At 47.8% G+C, this 21801-nt stretch overlaps 1 protein-coding gene across 2 annotated transcripts; it reads right to left on the bottom strand.

Moving 5' to 3' along the window:
- Window positions 1-557: 557 nt before the first annotated feature.
- On the bottom strand, window positions 558-20917 carry PITX1 (paired like homeodomain 1). 2 transcript variants are annotated; one of them, XM_001365418.4, is made up of 4 exons: window positions 20810-20917; window positions 8933-9272; window positions 5245-5453; window positions 558-1754 (listed from the first exon to the last, which is right to left on the bottom strand). In XM_001365418.4, exons 2-4 carry the CDS (start codon window positions 9093-9095, stop codon window positions 1206-1208), a joined length of 921 nt encoding a protein of 306 aa, XP_001365455.1. In that variant the 5' UTR covers window positions 9096-9272; window positions 20810-20917; the 3' UTR covers window positions 558-1205. The 2 variants fall into 2 exon arrangements, with proteins under 2 accessions (XP_001365455.1, XP_016283911.1); XM_016428425.2 differs by lacking the exon at window positions 20810-20917 and having other exon boundaries at window positions 8933-9626.
- Between the last annotated feature and the right edge of the window lie 884 nt (window positions 20918-21801).

Genomic DNA, 21801 nt, shown 5'->3' with positions numbered 1-21801 from the left:
ATAAGGGTTGCAAGCTCACGGTGCCTAGGATTCAGGTAACGTAGTTAGTTAAGCACAGTGATAAATAATTGGGCTTGTTTGTGTTGTATCCACCATAATCAATGTCACAGTCCAAGGTGGCTCTCCCAGGGGCTTGGGCTTCTGTTGACAGAGCACAAGGAAAGAGAAAAGAGCCAAAGGGAAGTGTCTAGTGAGTTATGCAACGACGTCTGAGCTAAATCGGTCGGGGCGCAGTGTTCGTAGTCTCCTTTTGGGAGCCGCACACAAAACAAGTCAGATCGCTGCTTCGCGGCTTAGAAGCTAAAGACGGAGGCTGTCAGGACTTAGATTTGGCCCCTGGAGAGAACTGCAGCACTGGGCTCCCTTCCTGGGCTGAGCACCGAGAAAATGGCTAGATGATCGAGGGGTGCCAGTACAGATTTCACTCTGAGCTTAGGGATGTGCATATTTAGAGATGCTGCTGGAGGGTTCCAGGGGGCCAGATGAAGATGGTCTTTTGGCAAGCCCCTGCCTGCCCCATTCCTTTTAATTCAAGAAAAAAAAAGTCAAGAATCACGAATTTTTAAAACAGTTTATTCTCCGCGCTGCGGACAATGCTCCAGCGCCCAGTAACGGCAGATATAAATAGAACTTTTGTTAAGAATTTGGCCCTCCTCTGCTCATTATTCTTAGCAAAAGTCTCAGCCCCAATAGGTTAACCCCTTCTTCCTCAGGACCCCCAGCTCTGCACTTCCCCCTCCCTCCCGCAGTGGTAAATCCCCTTACCGCCTGCGCTGCTCCCCTCCCCATCCCGCCCTCTATTGTGCAGGCACGGACCCCTCCCTCCCTTGGCCACCACTTCTCTCTCCCTCAGGTCCCCTCTCCCCTTTTTATCATCTCCGCCGGATCTCCGGAAAGTGGCCTTTCACAACGCCAGTGCAAGTCCAAGTAATTACATACAACCCGCATAATCCAGAGGGAAATTGCAACTCATCCATTTATTCGTGGTTTTTTTTTTTCCCCGACGTCTTTTTTTTTTTAAAGGGAGAGTGGAGGAGGAGAAAACAAAGCAAAAACAAACAAACAAACAAACAACAACAACAAAACAGAGAGTGGGGAAGGAAGAGGGGAGAGTAAAAGATACGTGTGGTCCGTGGTAGTCCGATTGGGAGCCTCCTCCCCGGCTTGGCCCTGGCCGGGCCCGGCCCGGCCCCCTCCCCACGCGGTCAGCTATTGTACTGGCAGGCATTGAGGCCGGAGCCCGGGCTCTGCAAGCTGCTGTAGCCAAACGTAGAGTGTTGTTTGGACTTGAGTCGGAGACTGGCCAGGCTGGAGTTACACGTGTCCCGGTAGACGCTGTAAGGCGAGCCGGGCGGGCCATAGGGGCAGGCGCTGGACGACATGGCCGAGTTGAGTGAGGAGCCAGTGAGGTTGTTTAGGTTGTTGATATTGTTGAGGCTAGAGTTGGGCATTCCCGGCACCGCCGAGTGGCCCATGCCAGAGGGCATACTCATAGACGAGATGGTGCTGGGAGCCGAGAACATGGACTGAGAGGACAGCGGACTCATGGAGTTGAAGAAGGTAAAGCCCTTGGTGGATAGTGGCGCTGGCGTGAGGCTTTTGGCGGCCCAGTTGTTGTAGGTATAGCCGGCGTACACATCCTCGTAAGGCTGCACCAGCCCGCTGAACTGGGGCACGTAGCCGTTCTTGCACAGGTCCATCTGCTGGTTGCGTTCTCGCTTCCTCCACTTGGCTCGGCGGTTTTTGAACCAGACCTGGAAGAAGGGGAAGAACAGGAGGAAGGAAGAGCCGCGTCAGCGTTTAGGTTTGAGGGGCAAGAGTATATCTGGACGGAGTTCTGCCTTCTCTCACTCGGACCATATATTCCATTCCCATTTTCTCCCTTCACCCATTGTCCTCCGCCAATTCAGGAAACGAGGAACCCGCTTCCTTCTCTCCCAGATTCCAATATTGGACTTTCTTTTTCCTTAGTCATCCTTCTTTTACTCCTCCTATTCCTCCCCCCAGGTTCCTCGACATTCTTATGCAGAACCAAACTCTCATCTTCTCCATTTTCTCTCCTAGAAAGGCAATTATTACTCTCTTCCTTTCTTCTCTACCTCTGCCCGTTATCCTCTCCTAGTTCCTCTAATACCAGACCCTCCATTTCCTCCGACCACCAAATTTTTGTACTCCCCAATATCACTCTCCTCTTTCTTCCCTAGAAATAGTCTATTTCTTTTCCAATATCTGATTCTACCTGCCTCTTAATAAACTTAATAAAAACCCTCTGTTACAGATCATGAAAATGGGATTGGATTAGCGTGTTTGGGTAAAAACTCTGTCACCTCTCGGTCAGGAATTCGCAACTAATGAGACTTTGGGTCTAATGTGCCATCCTAGGATGGTTGAAAAGAAGGATTTAAACAAACAAACAAAAAAGGTTCGAAGGGCCAGGAGGAGGAATCCAATTCATTCGTGTGGTTTTCATGCCAGGAGTTTCCCTCCCCTCCAAGGCTTAGAACTACCCAGCATACACCAGCTCAGTCTTGGGCCTCTCCTTACCAAATGCCTGACTAAACGAGACTTTGGGCCAGGAGAACCACACCGAAAGAAGAGCTGGTCCAGGCTTTCTACAGACCTAGCATGGGATTAATCCAAATATTTGCCTTCCCATAAAATAAACGATCCTCTCTCTGCCCCTAGAGGAGGGCTGACTGGGTAGTAAAGCTGCCTTTTTATTGGGGAGGAAGGGGGGAGAAAGGTGGGGGAAGGGACACTTACAGGACTGGGGTGGGGTAGGGTGGGGGCAAGACTTTTCTGAGAAGCAATGGAGAAGAGGAGGAGATCAGAGAAGAGAGTAGGACTCCAACACTAGGCTTCTAAAGCTTTGGACCCTGCTGGTAGTAGAAATGGAAGACAGAATCGTCTAGACCTTGTTCTGGCTAGCTCAGAACTAGGTTTCAGCAACTGTATTTCTCTACCTCCCACTGAACAAATGGTCCCTTGAGTCTAAGTGGTCCCTAAAGGCAGTGGATCTGTAGGAGAACTTCCAGTGATTTGGGAGAAGGGAATGGAGGTGGGACAGGAACTAGGGAGAGGTTAATGAGGCTTCTAGACAACTGAGTGTGAAAAAGGAGGCAAGAGCCCAAGCTCTCGTTCTTCATATTTCGTTTCCCCAGGACCTTGGGAATAGTCCTATCCAGTTGGTATGGTGACCCCAATATTTTCTCTGTATGGTCCCTTAAGCGCCTGCAGGCTCAGGAACTTGGGCAGCTCTGAAATTGGCATGGCAGTAACACATTCAGAGGCCTAGAGGCATACTCCCTCCTGAGCCCCAAGTGATGCACTTGCAACCTTCTACCCCAACTGGAGAGCCCATCCACTGAAAGTTCTTAGGTACAATACTAGTCCCCAACACCACCTCCTTGTTCTAAAGGGCAAGGCCAATTGTAGTTGGCTCCCATTCCTAGTTTGGGTCTTGGGGGCAGCACTGACCCTCAGCCCTAGGGGCCCTGAGTCCACAAGAGCTGTTGACTTGGGGCCTATTATCTTCACCTATTAGACTAAGGCTTATCTGTTAATAGTTTGCCCTATCTGATTAGTGTAAACAGCCTGGAGGCCTCCCAGTTTCCCGGAGGGGGCCTCGGTACCCAGGCCCAACTATTTAGCCCTGGTGCTGGTAAGACCTGTCCCTGTGCTTTCTCTGCAGACTGATTTCTGATCCTACCGCAGGGCCTGGCAGCCCTGAATCTGGGGAGCTTTTGTTTTAGGGCACTCACTTGCCTGATTGTTTCTGAGCTTCTGTTCTCCCCCGCTCCTGGTCTCTAACTCAGGTAATCCTCCCTCCCTGTTCAGGAGGCAGCTTGGGAATGCCTTCTGGTTCTTTAATTTGGTTTGGATTTGGTGCCATAAGAAAAAATCTTTCCAAAAAAGGAACAAAGTGTCCTTGTTAATAATGTCCATCTTTGCGGGTCCTCATGCATGGCTGGGGCATTCTCTATCCCACTCAGAGGAAAAAAGAAGTTTACACACCCAGTACAAATTTCTATAACTAAGTGCTGGGCACAATAGTAGATTCAATGTTACCTGTTCACAATTTAATTGCTGCATTTAAACTGCAGGCATTCATTTGTCCACTAGCATGGAAAAATAACTAGATGCTAGATCCGGGGTTTTTTTTGTTTGTTTGATTGTTTTTTTTTCCCTTCTTAACTCCCTGGTAGTTGGGTGTGCGCCCATCTTTTACTCTTCGTGTCCATTTCCTTCTGATTCGTACTTGCATGCCACTCCAGAGCTCCCCTAAATGTGAGTTTTGTCAGAAGGAAAAAAAGGAGGTTTGGAAAAAGCCCTAGTGGGGTTGAGGCTCTGAAGTGACTGTAACCAGGTTTGCATGGGGAAGATGTGGGATGGAGTAGGGGCACTGTAGATCTTTCCAATGAGGGTGTATGGGACCCATTCCTGTAATCTAAGGACTGTAATTCAGGTTATGGCAGCAGGGTTTGTCCCTCAAGTTCCCAAAAGCCATGGAGACTTTTGCTGATAACTTTCCAGGGCCGGAGAGTTTTCTAGTTCAGAGCGGCATGCTTTTGGCACCTAGAGTTCTCTCGTTTCAAATGCCTGGTTTAATGTGTTCTTGTCTAACCGCCCCCCTCCACTCCTTCATCTCTCGATTTCAGCAGAGCTGACTGCTCCGTGGCGAGTACCATTTGGGCTGATGAGGGTTTTCTGGGCCCTTTTCTCGGTAAATTGTCTTGGGAAGTTGGGAGGGTGAAAGAGGAGAATAAGTGGGCAGCACGGGAGGGGAAAGTTTTGTTTTGTCTGTTTTTGAAGAGGTCTCGTTTAGGAAGGATGAAAATGGAGCAAAAAACATTGCAATCCTCTTTTAGACTTCACCTCTGTTCCTGTTCTTTCTAGGCTCCAGTACTTAACCTTTTGTTGCTTCTCTCTGCTGGGCTGAAAGCCCGATGGCTATGCGGAGCTGCCTCTAATTCTCTGGGGCCTAGCTTCTCTGCGCATAGGGCCCCAGTCATCTCCCCCTTTACTGCTCCAGCGAGCGCCCTGCCATTGTTTCTAGGTTAGGGGCCTCCCTGGCCCTAAAACACTAGTTTCAGGAGCGGCAACGGCTTGGGTGCGGGGATGAGAAGCCCTGCCAACAGGTGCAAACCTTTCTGGTATATAGTTTTCTCTATATACAGCCCCTCCGCACCCCTGTCCATATCTTCCCCTTAACTCCTTCTCTATTCCCCCCACCCCCCTGCTCACCCGGACTCTTGGCTCGGTGAGATTGGTCCACACAGCAATCTCCTCTCGCATGCTCATGTCAGGGTAGCGGTTCCGTTGGAAAGTGGCCTCCAACTCCTGCAGTTGCTGGCTAGTGAAGTGCGTTCTTTGTCTGCGCTGTTTTTTCTTCTTGGCCGGATCTTCACCTCCTCCGTCCTCATTGCCCTTGGTTTCTCCGCTCCGTTCCTTCTCTGCAAGGGCGCACCGCCCAGATAGGAATCACACAGCAATCTGGCTAGCTTTAGACCCCAACCCTTCAGCCCTGCAACCCACAGGACCCCTGGACAATATTGTTTTGCGAATTATTAACTCTCTCGTGCTAACAGACCTGTTATTGCATCACTAGCCCTTACGGCTACAACCCTAGGTGAAAAGAGGCCGAATTTAGCCTATATTTTCTGTTAGGAAAATTTTTTGTTTTAACATATTTTTGATAATTTCGGTTATCGTTGAGATAGAATTGCGAATTGTTAGGGTACTGCAATTATTGATTTAGATAACATGGTTTTTTACAGTTAATGATTATTATTGCTTTAGGTTTTGATTTTTTCTTAATAAAGTTACTATTTTATATTATTATTCCTTATTAAGATACTGTCATTGTATCATTATCGCTCCCATTACTCAGATATCACTTGGGTGAATTTCCGAAGCACCCAGGCCTTTCTAAGCAAGCCCGTAATTGTTGTCCCAAGTCCCAGCACCTGCCCTTCCTCCTCCCCCATCCAGTCTTAGTTATCTATCACCTTGGGGGACAGAGAATTCAGAGTCCCCCAGAGATATGGGTAGTGATGGGTGTTTTGAGGAAAATTTAAATTCTCCGTAGACTAGAGTCTCCCGGGCCTCAGTTTTCAGGCAAGGAAATGAAAATGCAGACATTGATACAAACAGATCCTGAACTTCTCGATAAAACTTAAAATACTTGCGTTTAGGCCTATTTAAATATTCAGCCAGAAATCAGCTAGCAGAGAGTAGCACAAAAATAGTTAAAGACAGACATCTAAACATGGAGAAACATAAGTATTTGTATACTCATAGACACACATGGACATTTGTAGATCCAAATGGAGAAACACAGGGACATTCATAGAAACAAGTACATACATGGAGAAACACAGATGGGCACTTAGAGAAACCCCAAAACCTCAAGAAACACACAGGCATGAATTCTCAGAAGCATACAAGTTCAGAGAAAAATAATCAAACCCAGAGAAATATAAAAACATTTATATTAACACAATCATTTATATTAACACTCATAGGCAAGTAGAGATACAAAAAAGCAGAGAACCAAGCAGACATTTGTAGACACATGTACAGAAAAACAAGTGGAATAAAAAGAGACAGATAAAGACAGGAAAATACAGTCATTTTTTAGAAACAGACAAAATCTTACAATGTTAGAAAACCACAACAAAGATTATTAACCCAACAGAAGAAACACAAACGACAGTTAAATAAATACATGAAAATAGGCATTTATAGATACATAGAGAAACACAGAAATGCAGAAAACCAGAGGTGAATAATACACAGATCGACATTTATAGATACACAAAAGAGAAAAAACATACCAACACAAAAAATCACACCCATTTATAGATACACGAAGTAACACACAAATGTAAATACTTAGGTATTTATAGACACAAACACTCAAATGAATAAAAGCGCAAGCTTTTAAAAAGAATTAAGCAAAGGTATTTATCGTTACAAAAAACACACAAATGGAGAAAAATACCTAGTTCCCATTGATACAAGAGACATTGAAACACATAGATATATAATATACATCGATAACAGAGATATTGGAGGGGGCCCGGAAACACGGCTGATGCTCTGTTACAGACCGAGGAACCTTGCCATCATTTGCTCTTCCTACATATTTCATTCTACTTATTTTTATGAACCAGTATCGAAGACAAGTAGGAAATAGCTCTCCATCTCTTCCTTGGTTATCCGGGAGATTTTATCTTTGATTTAGCAAGGACTTCGGGACACTGAAGAGTGAATTGAATTGAATTTTAACTTTCACAAATGTAAAGTGAATCATCACCCAGTCTTGGGCATTTCGCCTTGCTCCTCCTCCCCTCAACCTTCCCATACATACTCTGTAGCTTTTTACAAAATCTGCCCAAATGAAAATTTAAATTAATTGAAAACCAATTTTCCTTTTTCTTTCTCCTCCCTTTGGGTGAATGGAGGATTTCTCGATCTGGAAAACAGGGCATGTGGGGCTGGCTCCCAGGGGCCTCCAGCGGGCTAATGTTTAGCCCCAAAGAGCGATCTGTTTATGAATATCTACGTAACTCTAGACTTTCTAGCTCCCATTTCTCTAAGTTTTTGGAAGCGAAAAGGAGCGCCTACAGCTTTCAGAATTAAATTCTAGAAAGCGGCTACTCGACATCACCAAAGCCCGGCGCAAACACCTAGAGTGAACTTGATTGAAAATCTCCGGACCTTTTTTCTTTCTCTCCCATGCTCAGGTTACACCATGCAAGAGCAGCTTGTTTCGCTGCGAGAGGAAGGGAGGTTGGCCCGAAGCCCCGAGTAGCTTTAGGCCTTGGAGATCCCGCCTAATATTGGCCTCCCCCAGTCCCTGGCTCCCGGAACTGTGCCTAGGACAGGGCAGAACTGGGCAGAACTTTAATCTCCTCTCATTTTCCCATTCTTCCTACATTGTTTATCTCTTATAAAACTCTTCTTCTTCTTCTTCTTCTTCTTCTTCTTCTTCTTCTTCTTCTTCTTCTTCTTCTTCTTCTTCTTCTTCTTCTTCTTCTCCTTCTCCTTCTCCTTCTCCTTCTCCTTCTCCTTCTCCTTCTCCTTCTCCTTCTCCTTCTCCTTCTCCTTCTCCTTCTCCTTCTCCTTCTCCTTCTCCTTCTCCTTCTCCTTCTCCTTCTCCTTCTCCTTCTCCTCCTCCTCCTCTTCCTCCTCCTCCTTCCTCCTCCTTCTCCTCTCTTTCATTCTCTTTCCTTTTTCTAGGTTATCTCTCTAGATTCTTGTTAGTTGTTTTCTTTCTCCCTCCTTCCTTTTTGTACCGAATCCTTTCAAATATGTAGCTGCCCCTTTGCTTGAAAAGCCTGCTTTGAAAAACTAATTGTGTCCATTTGCTCCTAAAGAACAGAGACTCTGTGTAACCCTTTCTCTGGTTTCTTATTTTTCTCTATTCGTCAAAGCAGGGATAAAGTAATTCAAAAACAAAAACCAAAACCATGTTTAAGAAGTACCATGCTTTTGGGGTTAGTGTGTAAGAAAAATCATCTTCCGGAAAAGAAAGAAGCGAAGGAAGAGCCTGGGTAGCCTCTGCAGTCAGTGGAGGAATATTCGAATCCCTTCTGGGACCACTCGGGACCAGTCAGCCGGGGGACGGAGACTAATCGTTGGCGCTGTCAAGGCAGAACAAGTTCCCCGCGCACTCGTAACTCTGGTGACTGACATGCTTCCGTACAGAATAGTGTAGCCTAAGACGACTTCCCCCTTATCCCTAGACTTCACTGGCCGTGTTTCTCACTAGCATTCCGTGTTTCTCCCCTAGACTTAGTCCCCACCACCTTTTGGCTTCTAAGTGTACTAAAGCGGACACAGTTGAGGGAGGAGAAGAAGGAAGTGCAAGTGGAGTGGGGATGGAGGGGGGGGGGGGAGTGTGTCGGGGAGACGGGGAGAGAGTTACCTGGGACCTCAGTGTCGGAAGATTCGCTCGCCGAGTTCTCCAGGGGCTCTCGGGAATCAGAAGCACGGGCCAGGTGGAAGCTGGAGCTCATATCGTGGGGAGGCGGAGGCCGAAGTCCCTCGGGTAGCCGCTCCAGGCCCATACCCCCTTTAAAGGAATCCATGGCGGCAGCGGCGGGGGCCTGGAGGCCTCGGGCGCAGCTCCCAGTCCCCAGCAGCCAGTTGGACGCAGGGGCTACTAGTCTTTTAGCCTGTTTCGGTTGGGCCCCGGCACCAGTTTTGGGCAAGAGGACCCTCGGGGGCAACCTGGACTCTGCCTCTGTCCAAAAGCTCCCTCCGATCTGCGGGGAGAAAGAGACAGCGCCTAAGCGGGCAGCCTGCTGGGCGCCCCGGGGCCGCGGCGCGGGTAGCCGCGCGCCTTCCGCCCCATGGACAGCGCTTGGCGGGCCCAGGGCCCCCCCCTTTCCACAGCAGGGCTCAGCCGAGCCGGAGCAAACGGAGCGGTGCGCCGCAGCCGAGACGCAAGTGACCTGCAGCCCAACAAATGCCAGCAGTTAAAACTCAGCTCCTCCCCTTGCAAGGTCAAAACCTCCGCGTCTCGCGGGGAGATCACTCTTTCCAGAGCTCGTAGCCTCCCTGAGTAAGGAGCACTGCACGCCTGCTGCAGCTCCCCATATATGTAACTTGTTTCTAAGGCACCGGGTGCTGCGGACAGAGGCGGTCTTAAAGCAACAACGCGCTCCGCCAGGTTCCAGCAGTCTCTGCGCTGGGGGTGGGGGGTGGGAGAGGGAGGAGGGTGGGAGAAGATGGGGGAAAGGAGGAAAGGAAGGAGGGAGGGCGGGCAGAATCTACTTTCCTAGTTGCCTCCGCCTCTGCTCCCCCTTTCTCTCCTTCCCCTCGTACTTCCCCTCCCGCTTTGCTCTCTCATCTCTCCCTCCCCCACTCTAATTCTCACTTTTACCTTATCTTCTGAGTCTGAGTATATCTCAGTATACCTTGATTTGTGTCTTTGGGCTCATTCTCTATCTCTGTTCAGATCGTTTTCTCATTTACTCTCTCCTTCCTGCTCACAGGCAGTCTCCTTAACTTTTCCCTGTGTGTGTGTGTTTTTTTTTTCCTCCCTTCCCACCCTAAGTGACATCTTGTGTTCAGCCTTGGCTTCACAATGGAACCGCAGTTTTTCGTGACCTACTCGTGTCAGATGGCACCGAAACCATTGCTGATTTATTTTCTACAAAATTAACTCCCTGCACTCTTAGACCTCTGCCAAGCCCCAAATATTTAAATACATATATCAACCTCTAGAATAAGTATATACAATAATTTAAAGTTATTTCCTACTGGGGGAGTAGTACTCCCTCAGTACTTCTATTCTATTCCGAACGCCTTCTCCTAACTCTTATTTAGAGGAAGGGGGGTGGGGAGCAGCCGTATCTTGGAGCTAATAAGTCAGCGATTCCATTTCCTAATTAACCGTGATTCTATTCCCCCCAAACCTCCTCTATGACCTTCACACCGCAGTCAATTTTACAGCACTGGAAAAGAAGAAACGTAAATGGTCACTTTGGTACCAGGTTTGGCTTGTTCCAGTTTTACGGCAGAAGGGTGGGGAGTTGGAAAAATCTGGGCCCAAAAGGCCCAAAAGTTCTCCCTAAAACCCAATTCCCTTTCTACCTGGAAGACTGAGGAAATTTCAGAGCCATCACAGACCACTGAGACAAGGAGATACTGACATTGTATGTATATATTTACATGTTCAGGTTTGTGTCTCTACATACATATGGACCCAGAACCTTTCATACTTCTGTGACTGTGACAATGCAGCAGAGGCTGACCTTATAATATAGCATGTTATGCATTATGTTGTTCAGGCAATATATGCCTTGCTGTATGCCATGTATTTTGCATTTCCTAACACTTATTATGCTGTGTAAGGCTAAAACGATATATAATCTAAACCCTCCAGGTCTCCATGGTTCTACTCTACACACAGATGGGTACACCTCAAGTCAGTATCCTTTCTTTTTTTGCCAAAGTATATCTACATTTAGCTTCCTGGAATAGCTTGAGGGACAGTGTTACCAACACAGAGATTAACCTTAGGTCATTTAGTGTCTGCCTGCTTCTAGTCTCTTGGGCCTGAACTAAAATGTGCCATTGGGGAGGCAAGACTCCTTGAGTCCCTTTGGCTCCTGTTGGCTTGGGCTGGATGGGGGAGGGTCTCTTGTGTCTGAGGCCTTGAGTAGGAAACCATATTTTTCTTTGGGATAGACTTTCCAAATTCCTCTCTGGGTGCCTAACCTATTGAAGGTCCTGGGTAAAGATTGCCTAGAGGATATCACTGGACAATTTTTAACTTGCTCTTCTGAGACATGAGCAAACATGGCCGGCCCTGGGCTCCTCTAAGGCAGGAGCTAAGGAGCAGAAACTGGAAAGTTGTGACCTCTTATTTCCTCCATTTCCTTTTGCTTAGGTAGAATCCAGAGAACCCATGACTCGTAGAGTGCCTTGTCCAAAAAAGATCTGACCTCCAACTATGTCTAGGGCAACCATCAAAACCATCCCAGTAAATCATCTAGAGAGATCTTTTCTCTTAAGGCAGAGGAATGGACTTAATGAACATTTTTCCTCCATTAGTTAGTTGATCTTCTAAAAGTAGTACCCCATCTGGTAACTCACCTAGATGGCGGCGTGTCTCATAGATTACCCTCCCCCTCTTTTAGAGATTTCCTCTTCTAATCCCGTTATCCAGGGTTTATGGAACCAGTTCCCTTAACCTGTTAACAAGTAGCTAGCCTAATATGTATCATCTTTGGTTTTCTCAGACATTTGGAGATTAGCCCTGAATCTCAGGCCCCAGCTGGACCTTGGCACTTGGTTAGAAAATCCTTTGAAATCTCTGATCTGTGTCTCTGGACTCACCAAAATATTTTCCTCCTATTCTCCCAGGTCTCTGGAGTTTGAGAGACACTGCATCCAGAGGACCTAAACTACACATACTTCAGAGACAAGGGCAGAATAGGTATAAAGTAACTACCAAAACTTTAATTGCCAGGAAATGGAACCAAAAAGGGGCGGTGGTGATGACAGAGGAGGAATAATACTGTCCTGTCTCCACATTCTAGATCTAAGGGATCAAGGTTGACAGGAAGGGAATGGCAGAGATATACCTGTGAGTGTGGGAAGAGGGCAGGAGATTGTAGTCGTTTGTGGGGAAAGGATACCCTTAGCCTCCTCAGGAGGAGTCTCTTCTGTTTGGGAGTTTGTCAAAACTACCCCTCTCTCTTACTTCATTTTCTTCCTAAACCTGGGGGTTTTAAGGATTTGGAAGCTCCGATGACCTAAGGATAAGGCCAGCTATAGGAAATGGGGGAAGGCAGGCAATGAGGAGGGTGAAGCTGCTGTGCACTAGAGGGAGGAAGTCTCCTGCATTTGGAAGTGAGACTCTCTCTGGAACTTAGAGGACTCTATTTTTTTCCTTTCCTTCACTTAGACTCAACTTAACTGATCCATTGTGATGCAGTATTTTACTTTTAAATCAGGAAAAGCTGTGAGGGAGAACTTTTGAACTAGTTTACAAAAGTCTACGAAAACTATTTCCAATTTTTCTTAGGGTTCCTATTCTATCTCTTTCTTTGTATCTCTCCCCTCCCCCTTTCCTTGGTTGCTGCCTCTTATATTCTTAATTTATCTGAGAGTCTGTCTCTGTAGTTTTGGGGCTTTTAGGAATTTAAAAAAAAAAAAGGAGAAATGAACCATAGTAGAAAGGTTTTTTCTTCTCCTTCCTTAAGTCTAGGGTTCTGGGAGGGGGGTTCAGACTTTTGATAGACTTGCTCACTTTTTAGAAGAGAGACAATTTGAATATTTCATTCCGGAAAAGGCTTATCAGCCCCCTACGCTCCCCTATAACGCTGCATATAAAACCAAATCTGATTCTAAAGTAACGGAGCCCGAGGCCACAGTTGGTTTGTTGGCGGCCCAGCAACAGGGAGCTCTTCAGGAGGAAGACACAAGAAAGTGTGCCCCACTTTTTTAAGACTTTAGATATTGTGGGTCCACTTTTTTTTTTTTCGGAATCAGGCAGATCTCTTGAAACATGGCCAGATCTTAGACTGCCCTTTAGTGCTACTAACGCCACACAGGAGTACATGCCAGACTCTTTACCCAAACTCAGAAACATCCGTCTTTTCTGGCACACATGCATACGGGATAGTTACGATAGTCCGCTTTTCATCATAGCAAGGAAGGAAGCCTTATGTGTCTGAGGGTGGGCTGCTAAGGCTTTCGGGAACCTGGGAGCCGGCTCGGTTTATCTGGTCTGGGCGCCGATGGCCTTTGGCACCTTGGCTTGTGGCCTGCGAGAAGTGCACGTGTGGCCACAAGATTTCGGTTTGAAACATTTGTTAAAAATGATTTCTATGCCCTCCCCCTCCAGTTCCAAGGAATGCACCCATTTCCAATCTCTTTTTTTCTGAATTTCCAAGGTCTTCTCCTCCACTTCTCAGATCATCAGAGCTAGGCTCACAGTCCAAGTTGAGAAGATCTTTTTATTCTGCACATGAAGAAACTGGAATGTTTCAAACCTGGAACTCACATATACTCTAGTTTTCCCCAGTCCGGGGACTGTGGTATACTATTCTTCCGTAATTTGCAACCGCTCCTCCCCTCCCTCCCCCCACTTCCTTCTAGTCCTCAGGTTGCATGAGCAGGTACCGGGATTCTGGCCACCCTCTTTTATATGGGGGAGAAAAACAGGCATCAGCGCTAGTGTTTTGGAATCTCTACGCGTTTTGGAAAGCGGGTAGTGGTCTAGTTCTGAGTCTCCATCTCCCATTTTTAGAACTCTGGTAACTTGGAAATTCCCCAAATCCTCTTCACATCCTTTGCAGGATCCATTAGACAGTTGGACCCTAGATTTGTAGCTAGGAGAGATTTTAAAGGTCATTTAGTCCAACTTTCTTCTTATTTTTACTGATGAGGAAAACTGGGGCCCTGGAAATGAAAAACGTTCAATTCAGAGACACAGGGAGCAAGTAACAGAACTAGGATTCTTGTCCAAGTCTTCTGACTCCAGACCCTCTCACCAAAATATGTTCCGTTTCTTTTAAAATTATTCTTACTTTTAAACAAAACTCCTCTTTTCTTTCCCTGTGGACACTCCAAAAGTCCCATTATATTTGTTGCTGGGAAGAGACTTCGACTCTTAAACCCATCTTAAATGTAACCTCAAGGATTTTTCGAAGGAGCAGAGACTGAATTTCCAAAAGAGATGGGCTGATTCCACCTCCGCCCCCAGCGAAGGGATTGCCGGACTGCTTCTATTCCCGCCTCCTACAGTTCTCAGTAGCAACTCTAGGTATCCCAATTCTTCAGCCCCTGAGTCTGTGTGCTCTATAACTGGGCACTGCAAATTCGGCTGGGGAGGGGAGGGGAGGGGATTCTAATGGTAAAGTTTATCTCAACCTACTCAAACTGCCACTTTCTCACTTTCATCTTATGCACATATATTTGCACATTTTCTCCCTCTTTGCCAGAATTTATCCAAATCTCCAATCCCTTCCCTCTCCTAAACACACTCCTGTGAGACAAAAATTGAAAAGCTACCACGTTGAAGACCTTAGCAGGAAATTGGAAGTTAAAGGTTCAAGGCTGCCTTGAGTTTGGGTTGCTCTCTCACAAAGGCAGGGCATTATCGAATGGGTGGGAAATCCCCCACCAGGAGAGAATCAAGAGAGGGGTGCAAGGCAATTTAAGACCCGAGTTTGAGTTTTTAGTGAAGTGGTTTCAAGATTGTAGGCAGCATGGGGAGACTGTCGTGACAATAACATATACCAGTGAGTGTTGCGAACTGGGCCTGGGGTTTTTACTCAAGGTGGTTGTTTGAGAAGGCAACAAAGACTCCAAGCTGGACAATGTTCTGGGAGTATTCAAAAACCAGTAGATGAGGCTCAGGGTAGAGTGAGTTGGGGTGACTTGTAAGAGCTCTCCTCTACACCCCTCCCCCATTTCTTCTGGCGGTGTGCTTTTGATACCTAGATCTGTGAGTTCTCACCAAGTCTTAAAGTAAAATGTGAACACTTTGGCCTGCTTCTCTACCCCACCGTTCTGCCTAACTCAGCTTGGGCTGAGACCCAGGCTCCTGAGGAAAAGGGTCATGGTCTAGGATTCTAGCCCTTCCACTCAAGCAGCCCAAGCTAGGCAGCAAAACTTCAACACCTCCTGATTTGTTATCTATCAGTCACTCATCAATTCCCTGCCTGCTTGCCCTCCTCCCCCATAACTCCTTTCTGCAGGATTTGGGGGGAGAGAAGAGCCCTACTGTCCTAGATTGAAGTGGTCCCCTCTCTCAAAAAGGACTGACCAAGGCCAGACCGAAGAAGTAGAAGAACTAGGGAATTAAAGCCTAACAAGAACATGCTTTTCTTTTGGAGGCTTCTCTTGCCAACAATAGGGTAAGGCTGTTAAAACTTTATCCTTGTGCTAGAATTCAGTGCCAGTTAACTAGGCTGCCTAGAGTTTCCTAGGTCACTCTGATGATTAGCTTAGACATTCATCCTGGAACACAAAATCACAACCCTCAGTACCCAACATAGGGATTTCTAGGGTCCCAGAGACAACTTTATTGCAGTCCATCATCCTCTGACTTACTCCTAGGGAATTTCACAGCATCCTCACATCTTAGGTTCACATTTATTTCATTTTGTGTTTTATAAAATGCCACATCAGTTCAAGCACACATAGGAATGAGCATACAGGTAAACACAATGGTATATCTCATATATGTAATACATGGCCAGTGTGCATCCATTAATATGCTCCCCCATTTTCTGTGTGTACGTATGTTGGCACACTAATAGCACTTTTGCTAACTCTTCGTGACAGTGATATATGCATATATACATATTAACAGTCACACAGTTAGATAGATACTTGTACACACTCTCAACACACTCCAGCAGGTACACAGACACAACTCATAAAGGCTGCTAACAACCTGAGGCTGGGACACTCAGACACTCGGCTGTGATTTCTTAGAGTCTCTCAGGATATCTCCCCACTTCTCCTGGCCCTACTCTGACTCCAAAGGGGGAAAAAAAAACAAAAGGGAAGATAGAGGTTGAAAGAGGTTTCAAGAAGAGATAGGATTACACCTTTGGGTGTAAATGGGTCCTGTTTCCAGGCCCTGGGAATGTAGGAGGGATCCTAAGGGCCATTTAATCCCAGAAGAGGAAACTAAAACCTCTGTTGCCCTTTCTCTCTACTGCCAGGGCAGGAGTAGGAGCAGGGGCAGGTGCGGGTATGGGAATGGGTTGAATCTTGAGGTGGCTTTGGATTGTGCTTTGCTTGAGACAGAGTGAAGTTTTGGTTTGGTCTGGACAGGGGCTTCAGGGGTGAGTCTGACTGAGGACTGGCCTCCGTAGGTTGGATCAGGATGGACTGAGGAAGGCTGAAGAGGCAGAGATGAGGTCTCACTCTTCTCAAGGAGAGGATTGAAGACAAATCCGAATGAAGAGCAGTCTGATTTGAGTTTTCAGAACCCATTTCTGTCTTAAAATGCTCAGGATCCTGAGTCAAAGCTGTCTGATCTGGGCTAGGAATAGAGACCCAAACTTACTACCCCTACTTTCTGGGTTCCAAACCAAAGCCTCTCTTGAATTGGGGAAAAGTGAAGACTGGCAAGTGGAGTCTTCCTCTCTGCCTCTCCCCTACTTCTCCCAGGGTCGCTGTGCCATTTTTTCTCCTTAATTCCCTCCCTCCCCCCCAAAAAAGGAGGAAAAGGAATTTGTTTTGAGAGTGGGGTCTGTCAATTCGCCTCTAGGCCAGCTATTCAAGTGACATTCCTGCTCTAAGCCTCTTAGTGAAGTGGATAAGTTCAAACTAGAAAACCCAGTTTAGTTAAATAAATTGGCAGGGACCACCTACCCTTCTCCAGACGCTGAGCCGGGGAGACCCCAACATATTGTTCCCCCTCCCCCATAATTTCCCTCCAAAGGATGAACTCTGCTTTTGGGCCTCTGACAAGCTCCTTCACCACTCTGATGGAGAAACTAATGAATCCCTGGTCCTGTGTGTGTATGTGTGTGTGTGTGTGTGTGTGTGTGTGTGTGTGTGTGTGTGTAGGGGGGGAATGGGAGAATTTGGAGAAACAATCTTAAGAAGACATTTTATTTTAACAGTCCCAAATGAAACTCCAAGGCTTTGGTGAACCAGGGCAGAACTAGGAGCTTCTCTTCCCCCCTCTTCTCCCTCCCCCTCCCCCAACCCCAGCCCAGAGCTTAAGCCCCTTCCCTCAGGGCCTTCCGACCAGACACAAGACTGGGGAAGGGAAAAGGGGAACCAAGGAGGGGGATGTGAACTATGCTGTCCCCAGCCAGCAAGGAGCCCAGGTTCTGTCTCAGCCTCCTCCCCCCTTCCAGCTTCTGGGGGAGACTGCAAAGAATGCTAGAGACCTTGCTCACTGGTGTTAAGGAGTTGAGGTTTCCCTTTACTCTTGCAAATATTTACCGAACCCTAAAACAATTCAGTCCTCGGGTTCTGTGCCTTGGAACAATGTAAGAGAAAATGGTAAACTTTATGTTACCCAGCTAGACATTACCCTCCGCATATACCTTGCCTCCGCCTATCAACTCTGCATTCACATCTCCTTGTGTCCAGCTCTAGACTGGCCTAGAGAACACTTTCTTCTTGATTTTAATGAGGGATCGGGGCAGGAAGCTGTGGGGCACACCAGAGCAGGACGAGGAGATCCAAAGTTTGAAAATATACCCTTCTCCTAGGAGAGTAGTGGTAGGAGCATACTGAGGGGACCTCCGAATTTTTGTGAACAGTATTTGAAACCCAGAGAAGGAACTTTCCTACCCTGAAATACCATGTTCTTGGTTAGTCCCCTTAAAAAAAAATGCCCAGACTGCAACGACTCTTCCTCACTCATAGCCAGGGGCTGAATCCTCAAAGCTGCTGCCATCTTGGGGAGCTTCCTGCTCCCCAGGGGAGATAGACTTGGTCCCCACCTCCCAAACAGGTTGGAACTCAGGGAAGGCAAAAGGCTGCTTTTTAGGTGAGTGGGGCTGAAAGACACAAACCTCCTGGACGGACAGTTTTCCCACTCTGCTTTGGGCATCTGAGCCTTGAAAACTCATGGCCATTGTCTGGGAGAACAGAAATGTGTACCAAAGCCAGAGAAGGTCTTCCATGAGAAGGGACTAGAAAGTTTCAAACTACCAACACAAACTGTTTTTCTAACTAGTCAACACAGGTTGGGGGTATTAGAGGGAAGGTGGGGGAAAATCAAGTTGTAGGAGAGAGTCGGATCCTTGAGAGGAGGGGGGAGGAGGCGGTGAAGGAGGGAAACCCGCATCATCCAAGGAACAAAGGATATAAACTCCGTGACTGTATTGTACCCATTGGACACCTAAGGACATGGGGACAGATGGAGTTCTTTTTACCATTTTAAATGTTGGTTTTTTTGTCTGACTGGAAGTTGCCAAGACTGGTGTCCCAAATGAAAAATCCCTTGAATGACTTGCCTGAGACTGGGTGGGAAAGTGTAACAGGGTATAAGGAGGTGCGCCTCAGCTTTGAGTACCCAGGCCTAGGCTCAGATTCAAGCAAAGCCTATGTATTAAGAGGTGGGAGGCGAGGGCCGCTGCCAAGAGCAACCCTTCCCTAAGTGGGAAAGCCAGAATAGATGGGAAACCCGGGCCAGCCAAAGTCAGAGCCCGAAGTTTCTTCCGCCTGGATGCCAGTAGCTTAGAGCCTCGAGCTCAGGTCGGAAGAGGAGAGCAATTGGGAAGTTGGCGATTCTCTCCTCAATATAGTCAGCTCTTTATTTGGAAGCGACCAGTCTGTGTTCTCCCCAAGGGAGTGCAAAAGGAAAGGAACAGTTTTCCTCCCCTCCCCCTTCCCCGACCTTCCACCTTAGAGGTAGGAAAACCAAGGCCCCATGAACAAGGAACAAAAGTCTGAGGGAAAACAGACAGGATGAAGATTAAGACTTGGACTCAAGCCCCTCCATTTTGCGCCCATAACATCACAGCACAGTTTAAGGAAACTGCTATTTGATTTTATGGAACTAAGGACATTTCTATTTTGTGTTTTCCATTAAAAATATATAGCAGATTCTACGTTCTCTACTAAGGTAGACGTGAGAGTGTTCACTCTCTTATCTTTCTCCATTCCCACTAAACTTTCAGTATTAGAACCATAGTTTTAGGTAGGAGAGGGAGCCATTAGCACCTCAGGTCCCCGCCTCAGGCGTCAATACAAGGCCACAGATTTGTGACCCTTGTCCCTCGGAAGAAAAGGAGGGCATAGAAACAACCACACATCCATATAGTTTCTCTCCCCCAGCCCCGGAGTATCCTGCCTTTTCCTCCTCTAGGCAACGAAGTTCCCCGGAGAGTCCGGATCTCCTCTTCCCGACCCCCGCCGAAGGACACCTGCAGGCAAAACCTCAGCCCTAGCGAAGGCTGCTGAGCCGGAGAGGCAGAGCAAAGCGTTCGTTTTTCCCGGGATCCCTTTAAGACGCTGGATCAAGTGGCTACTGCAGCCTGTAAAAGCCCAGCAAACACTGTCCATAAAAGTATAACATTTACTAGATACGTTAAAATTGGCTACTTGTCACTGAGACCAATTTTTCTTCCTCCCCTCCCCTCCCCTCCCAAGCCCTCCTACAGCTGGCTTCCTTTCTCTGAGACCCGCTCCCCGCCCCATCAGCGGGCACTTGAGTTCGTGTGACCGCTGCAGCCAAGCCCTCTCCTTCCCCTTCCTACCTACAGTCCCCACTCGTCCTCAGCCCCTCTCCCCCCCGCCCCCAAATATCCCCACCAAGGCACGGTTGGTCTCGAAGCTTTGACGGGTTTTCCCCCCCTTTGGGATGAAATCTTCGAGTATGTAAAGTGAGGTCAGCCCACTGGAATTAAATTTCCCAGCGCATTTGTCAGCTTTGACGAAGCGCAGAACTCCTAAAGAATTTACACAAGGTATAAATTTGTCAAGGACTTAGACAACGAAGCGAAGGCCGGCGGCACCCAGGGTTTTCGGAACCGCGAGCAGAGGCGAGGTGACTCGGCGCCCCGGGAGCTGGACCATCCTGAGCGTCCATGGCCCCCACAGTCCCAGGAAACACACATAATCACATACAGATCCAGTTCCAACAGGCGCTCGGTTTGCACACACACCGCGTAAGCTTTGTGCCCGCACCATAATTGTCTGCTCAGCAAAGCTTTAGGTTTTGACAGGCCCCCAACCGTTCCTGGAACACCAAGAACCAGCCGATCTTAGAAACTGCCTGGTTAGATAGATCATCCTTCCTACAGCCTAGAGACACTTGAGTGAACTCAGAACGCACATCTGGAAAACAACTAGTCAAAGGGAAGACTCCTCGCAATGGACCCAGAAGAGTGTGTCTATCGGTCTGTTCAGCCTTCCCCTTATATTTCCCATCGCTCCCGGCTCCCTTCCACTTCTATGCTCTGTTTTGCCAACCGCTTCCTCGCCCCCTCTCCAGTACGGCTCCTTTCTCCGGGAAGCCGGTCCTTTAAACAGCTAACGCTCCTCTTGCTTCTGGCAATATCAGTCCTGGTATTGACTGGCCAGGGCCCGCAACGCCGACTCGGGTATTAGGAGGCCCGGGTCGGAAGAAGTGGGCAATATCAGCAGGAAGCGGCCTGACTCTGCAGTAGGCAATTAGGGTTACCCATCGTGGAGCGGTCCCAGGGGCTCAGTAGCCTAATGGGGAGCAGAGGGGGGCACAGTAGGAAGAGAGTGTCCTAAACTTATCTCAAGCAGCATCTCCCTCTGTTCCTATTTGTCTACTTTCTCCCCGTCCCATCCCTACCACCTCCCTTTTCTGACTCCCCAAAGTGTTCTTACCCACCTTAGTGCTGGTCGCTGGACTCGGGGGCTGGCGGCCACAAACTCAAAGCCTAGAGCCCACAGCTCCGGGGTAGCCTCGACCCGGGCTCGCTCCTCCTGCTGCCTGGAGCCCACGAGGAGGGCGGGGGACGGGGCGGGGCAGGGACACAGGGCGGAGACGCTCGAAGCTGCGGCCCCAAGGGCGGAGAGAGGGGGCACTGGAGCTGGGGGGTCTAGGGCACAGAAGGAACCCTAAACTTTAGAGTCACAGCGGACAGCCACTCACACTTGGGGTGTGAGTGAAGAGATAATGATTTAGCAGCTATTCTAAGGGGACTAAGTTCCTGTGGGGATGTGTGTGTGTGTGTTTTGGGGCCCTGAAGCAGATTGTCAGTCCAGTTCTAAGCTCCCCGTTCTGCAGAGAGTGTGTATATTTGAGGGGTGATGTTTCAAGGGGCACATGGACCCTCGAAGATTGAATTTCAGGTTCAGAGAGTAGAGTACCCTTGGAGTCTTCCTCGTTGGTTCCTGCTGTCCGCCCTGGATTCTGCTGCTCAGAGAGAGGAAGCCACAAGCACGGGCTGCCAGTCAAACCTGCTTGGGATAGGCGCGCCCCGCGGGGCGGCTCTGACCGGCTCTAGGCTCTGATTGTGCTTGTGTCGCTTTGGGCTGGGGCGCTGACGCGATTGCTAAGAAAGAGGGCATGAAGGTGATATAGAGTATTGGAAGTCAAAAGACCTGGATTCGAATCCAAGCTTTGCTATTGACAACTTTTTATGTTCGTTGGAAAGGTAACCTCATATTGCAAGCTATATCGGTAAAATGAAAGGGACTGAGTTACATTTAGTTCTTCTAAAATAACGTTAACGTCTATACAATTCATTCGGATATTCTGTGAATCTCTGGTTCTCCTACTACAGTTGTGTGTAGTTGTGTGTAAAGTGAGTGAAGCAGGGACTTGCTCTTTTATTCCCTACTCTCCCGAAATTCCAGCACAGATCAGAAGTAATAACC

Source organism: Monodelphis domestica, chromosome 1, assembly GCF_027887165.1.
Source record: "Monodelphis domestica isolate mMonDom1 chromosome 1, mMonDom1.pri, whole genome shotgun sequence".
Taxonomy (NCBI): Eukaryota; Metazoa; Chordata; class Mammalia; order Didelphimorphia; family Didelphidae; genus Monodelphis; species Monodelphis domestica.
This window is presented reverse-complemented; position numbering and strand designations above follow the sequence as displayed.

Excerpts from the sequence above, each read along its gene's own strand:
- PITX1 (XM_001365418.4), bottom strand. The coding sequence starts at position 9,095 with ATGGATTCCTTTAAAGGGGGTATGGGCCTGGAGCGGCTACCCGAGGGA. Across the intron at positions 5,454-8,932 it reads TTCCGACACTGAGGTCCCAG|AGAAGGAACGGAGCGGAGAA; the intron begins GTAACTCTCTCC and ends GCGCCCTTGCAG. Across the intron at positions 1,755-5,244 it reads TCACCGAGCCAAGAGTCCGG|GTCTGGTTCAAAAACCGCCG; the intron begins GTGAGCAGGGGG and ends CCCTTCTTCCAG.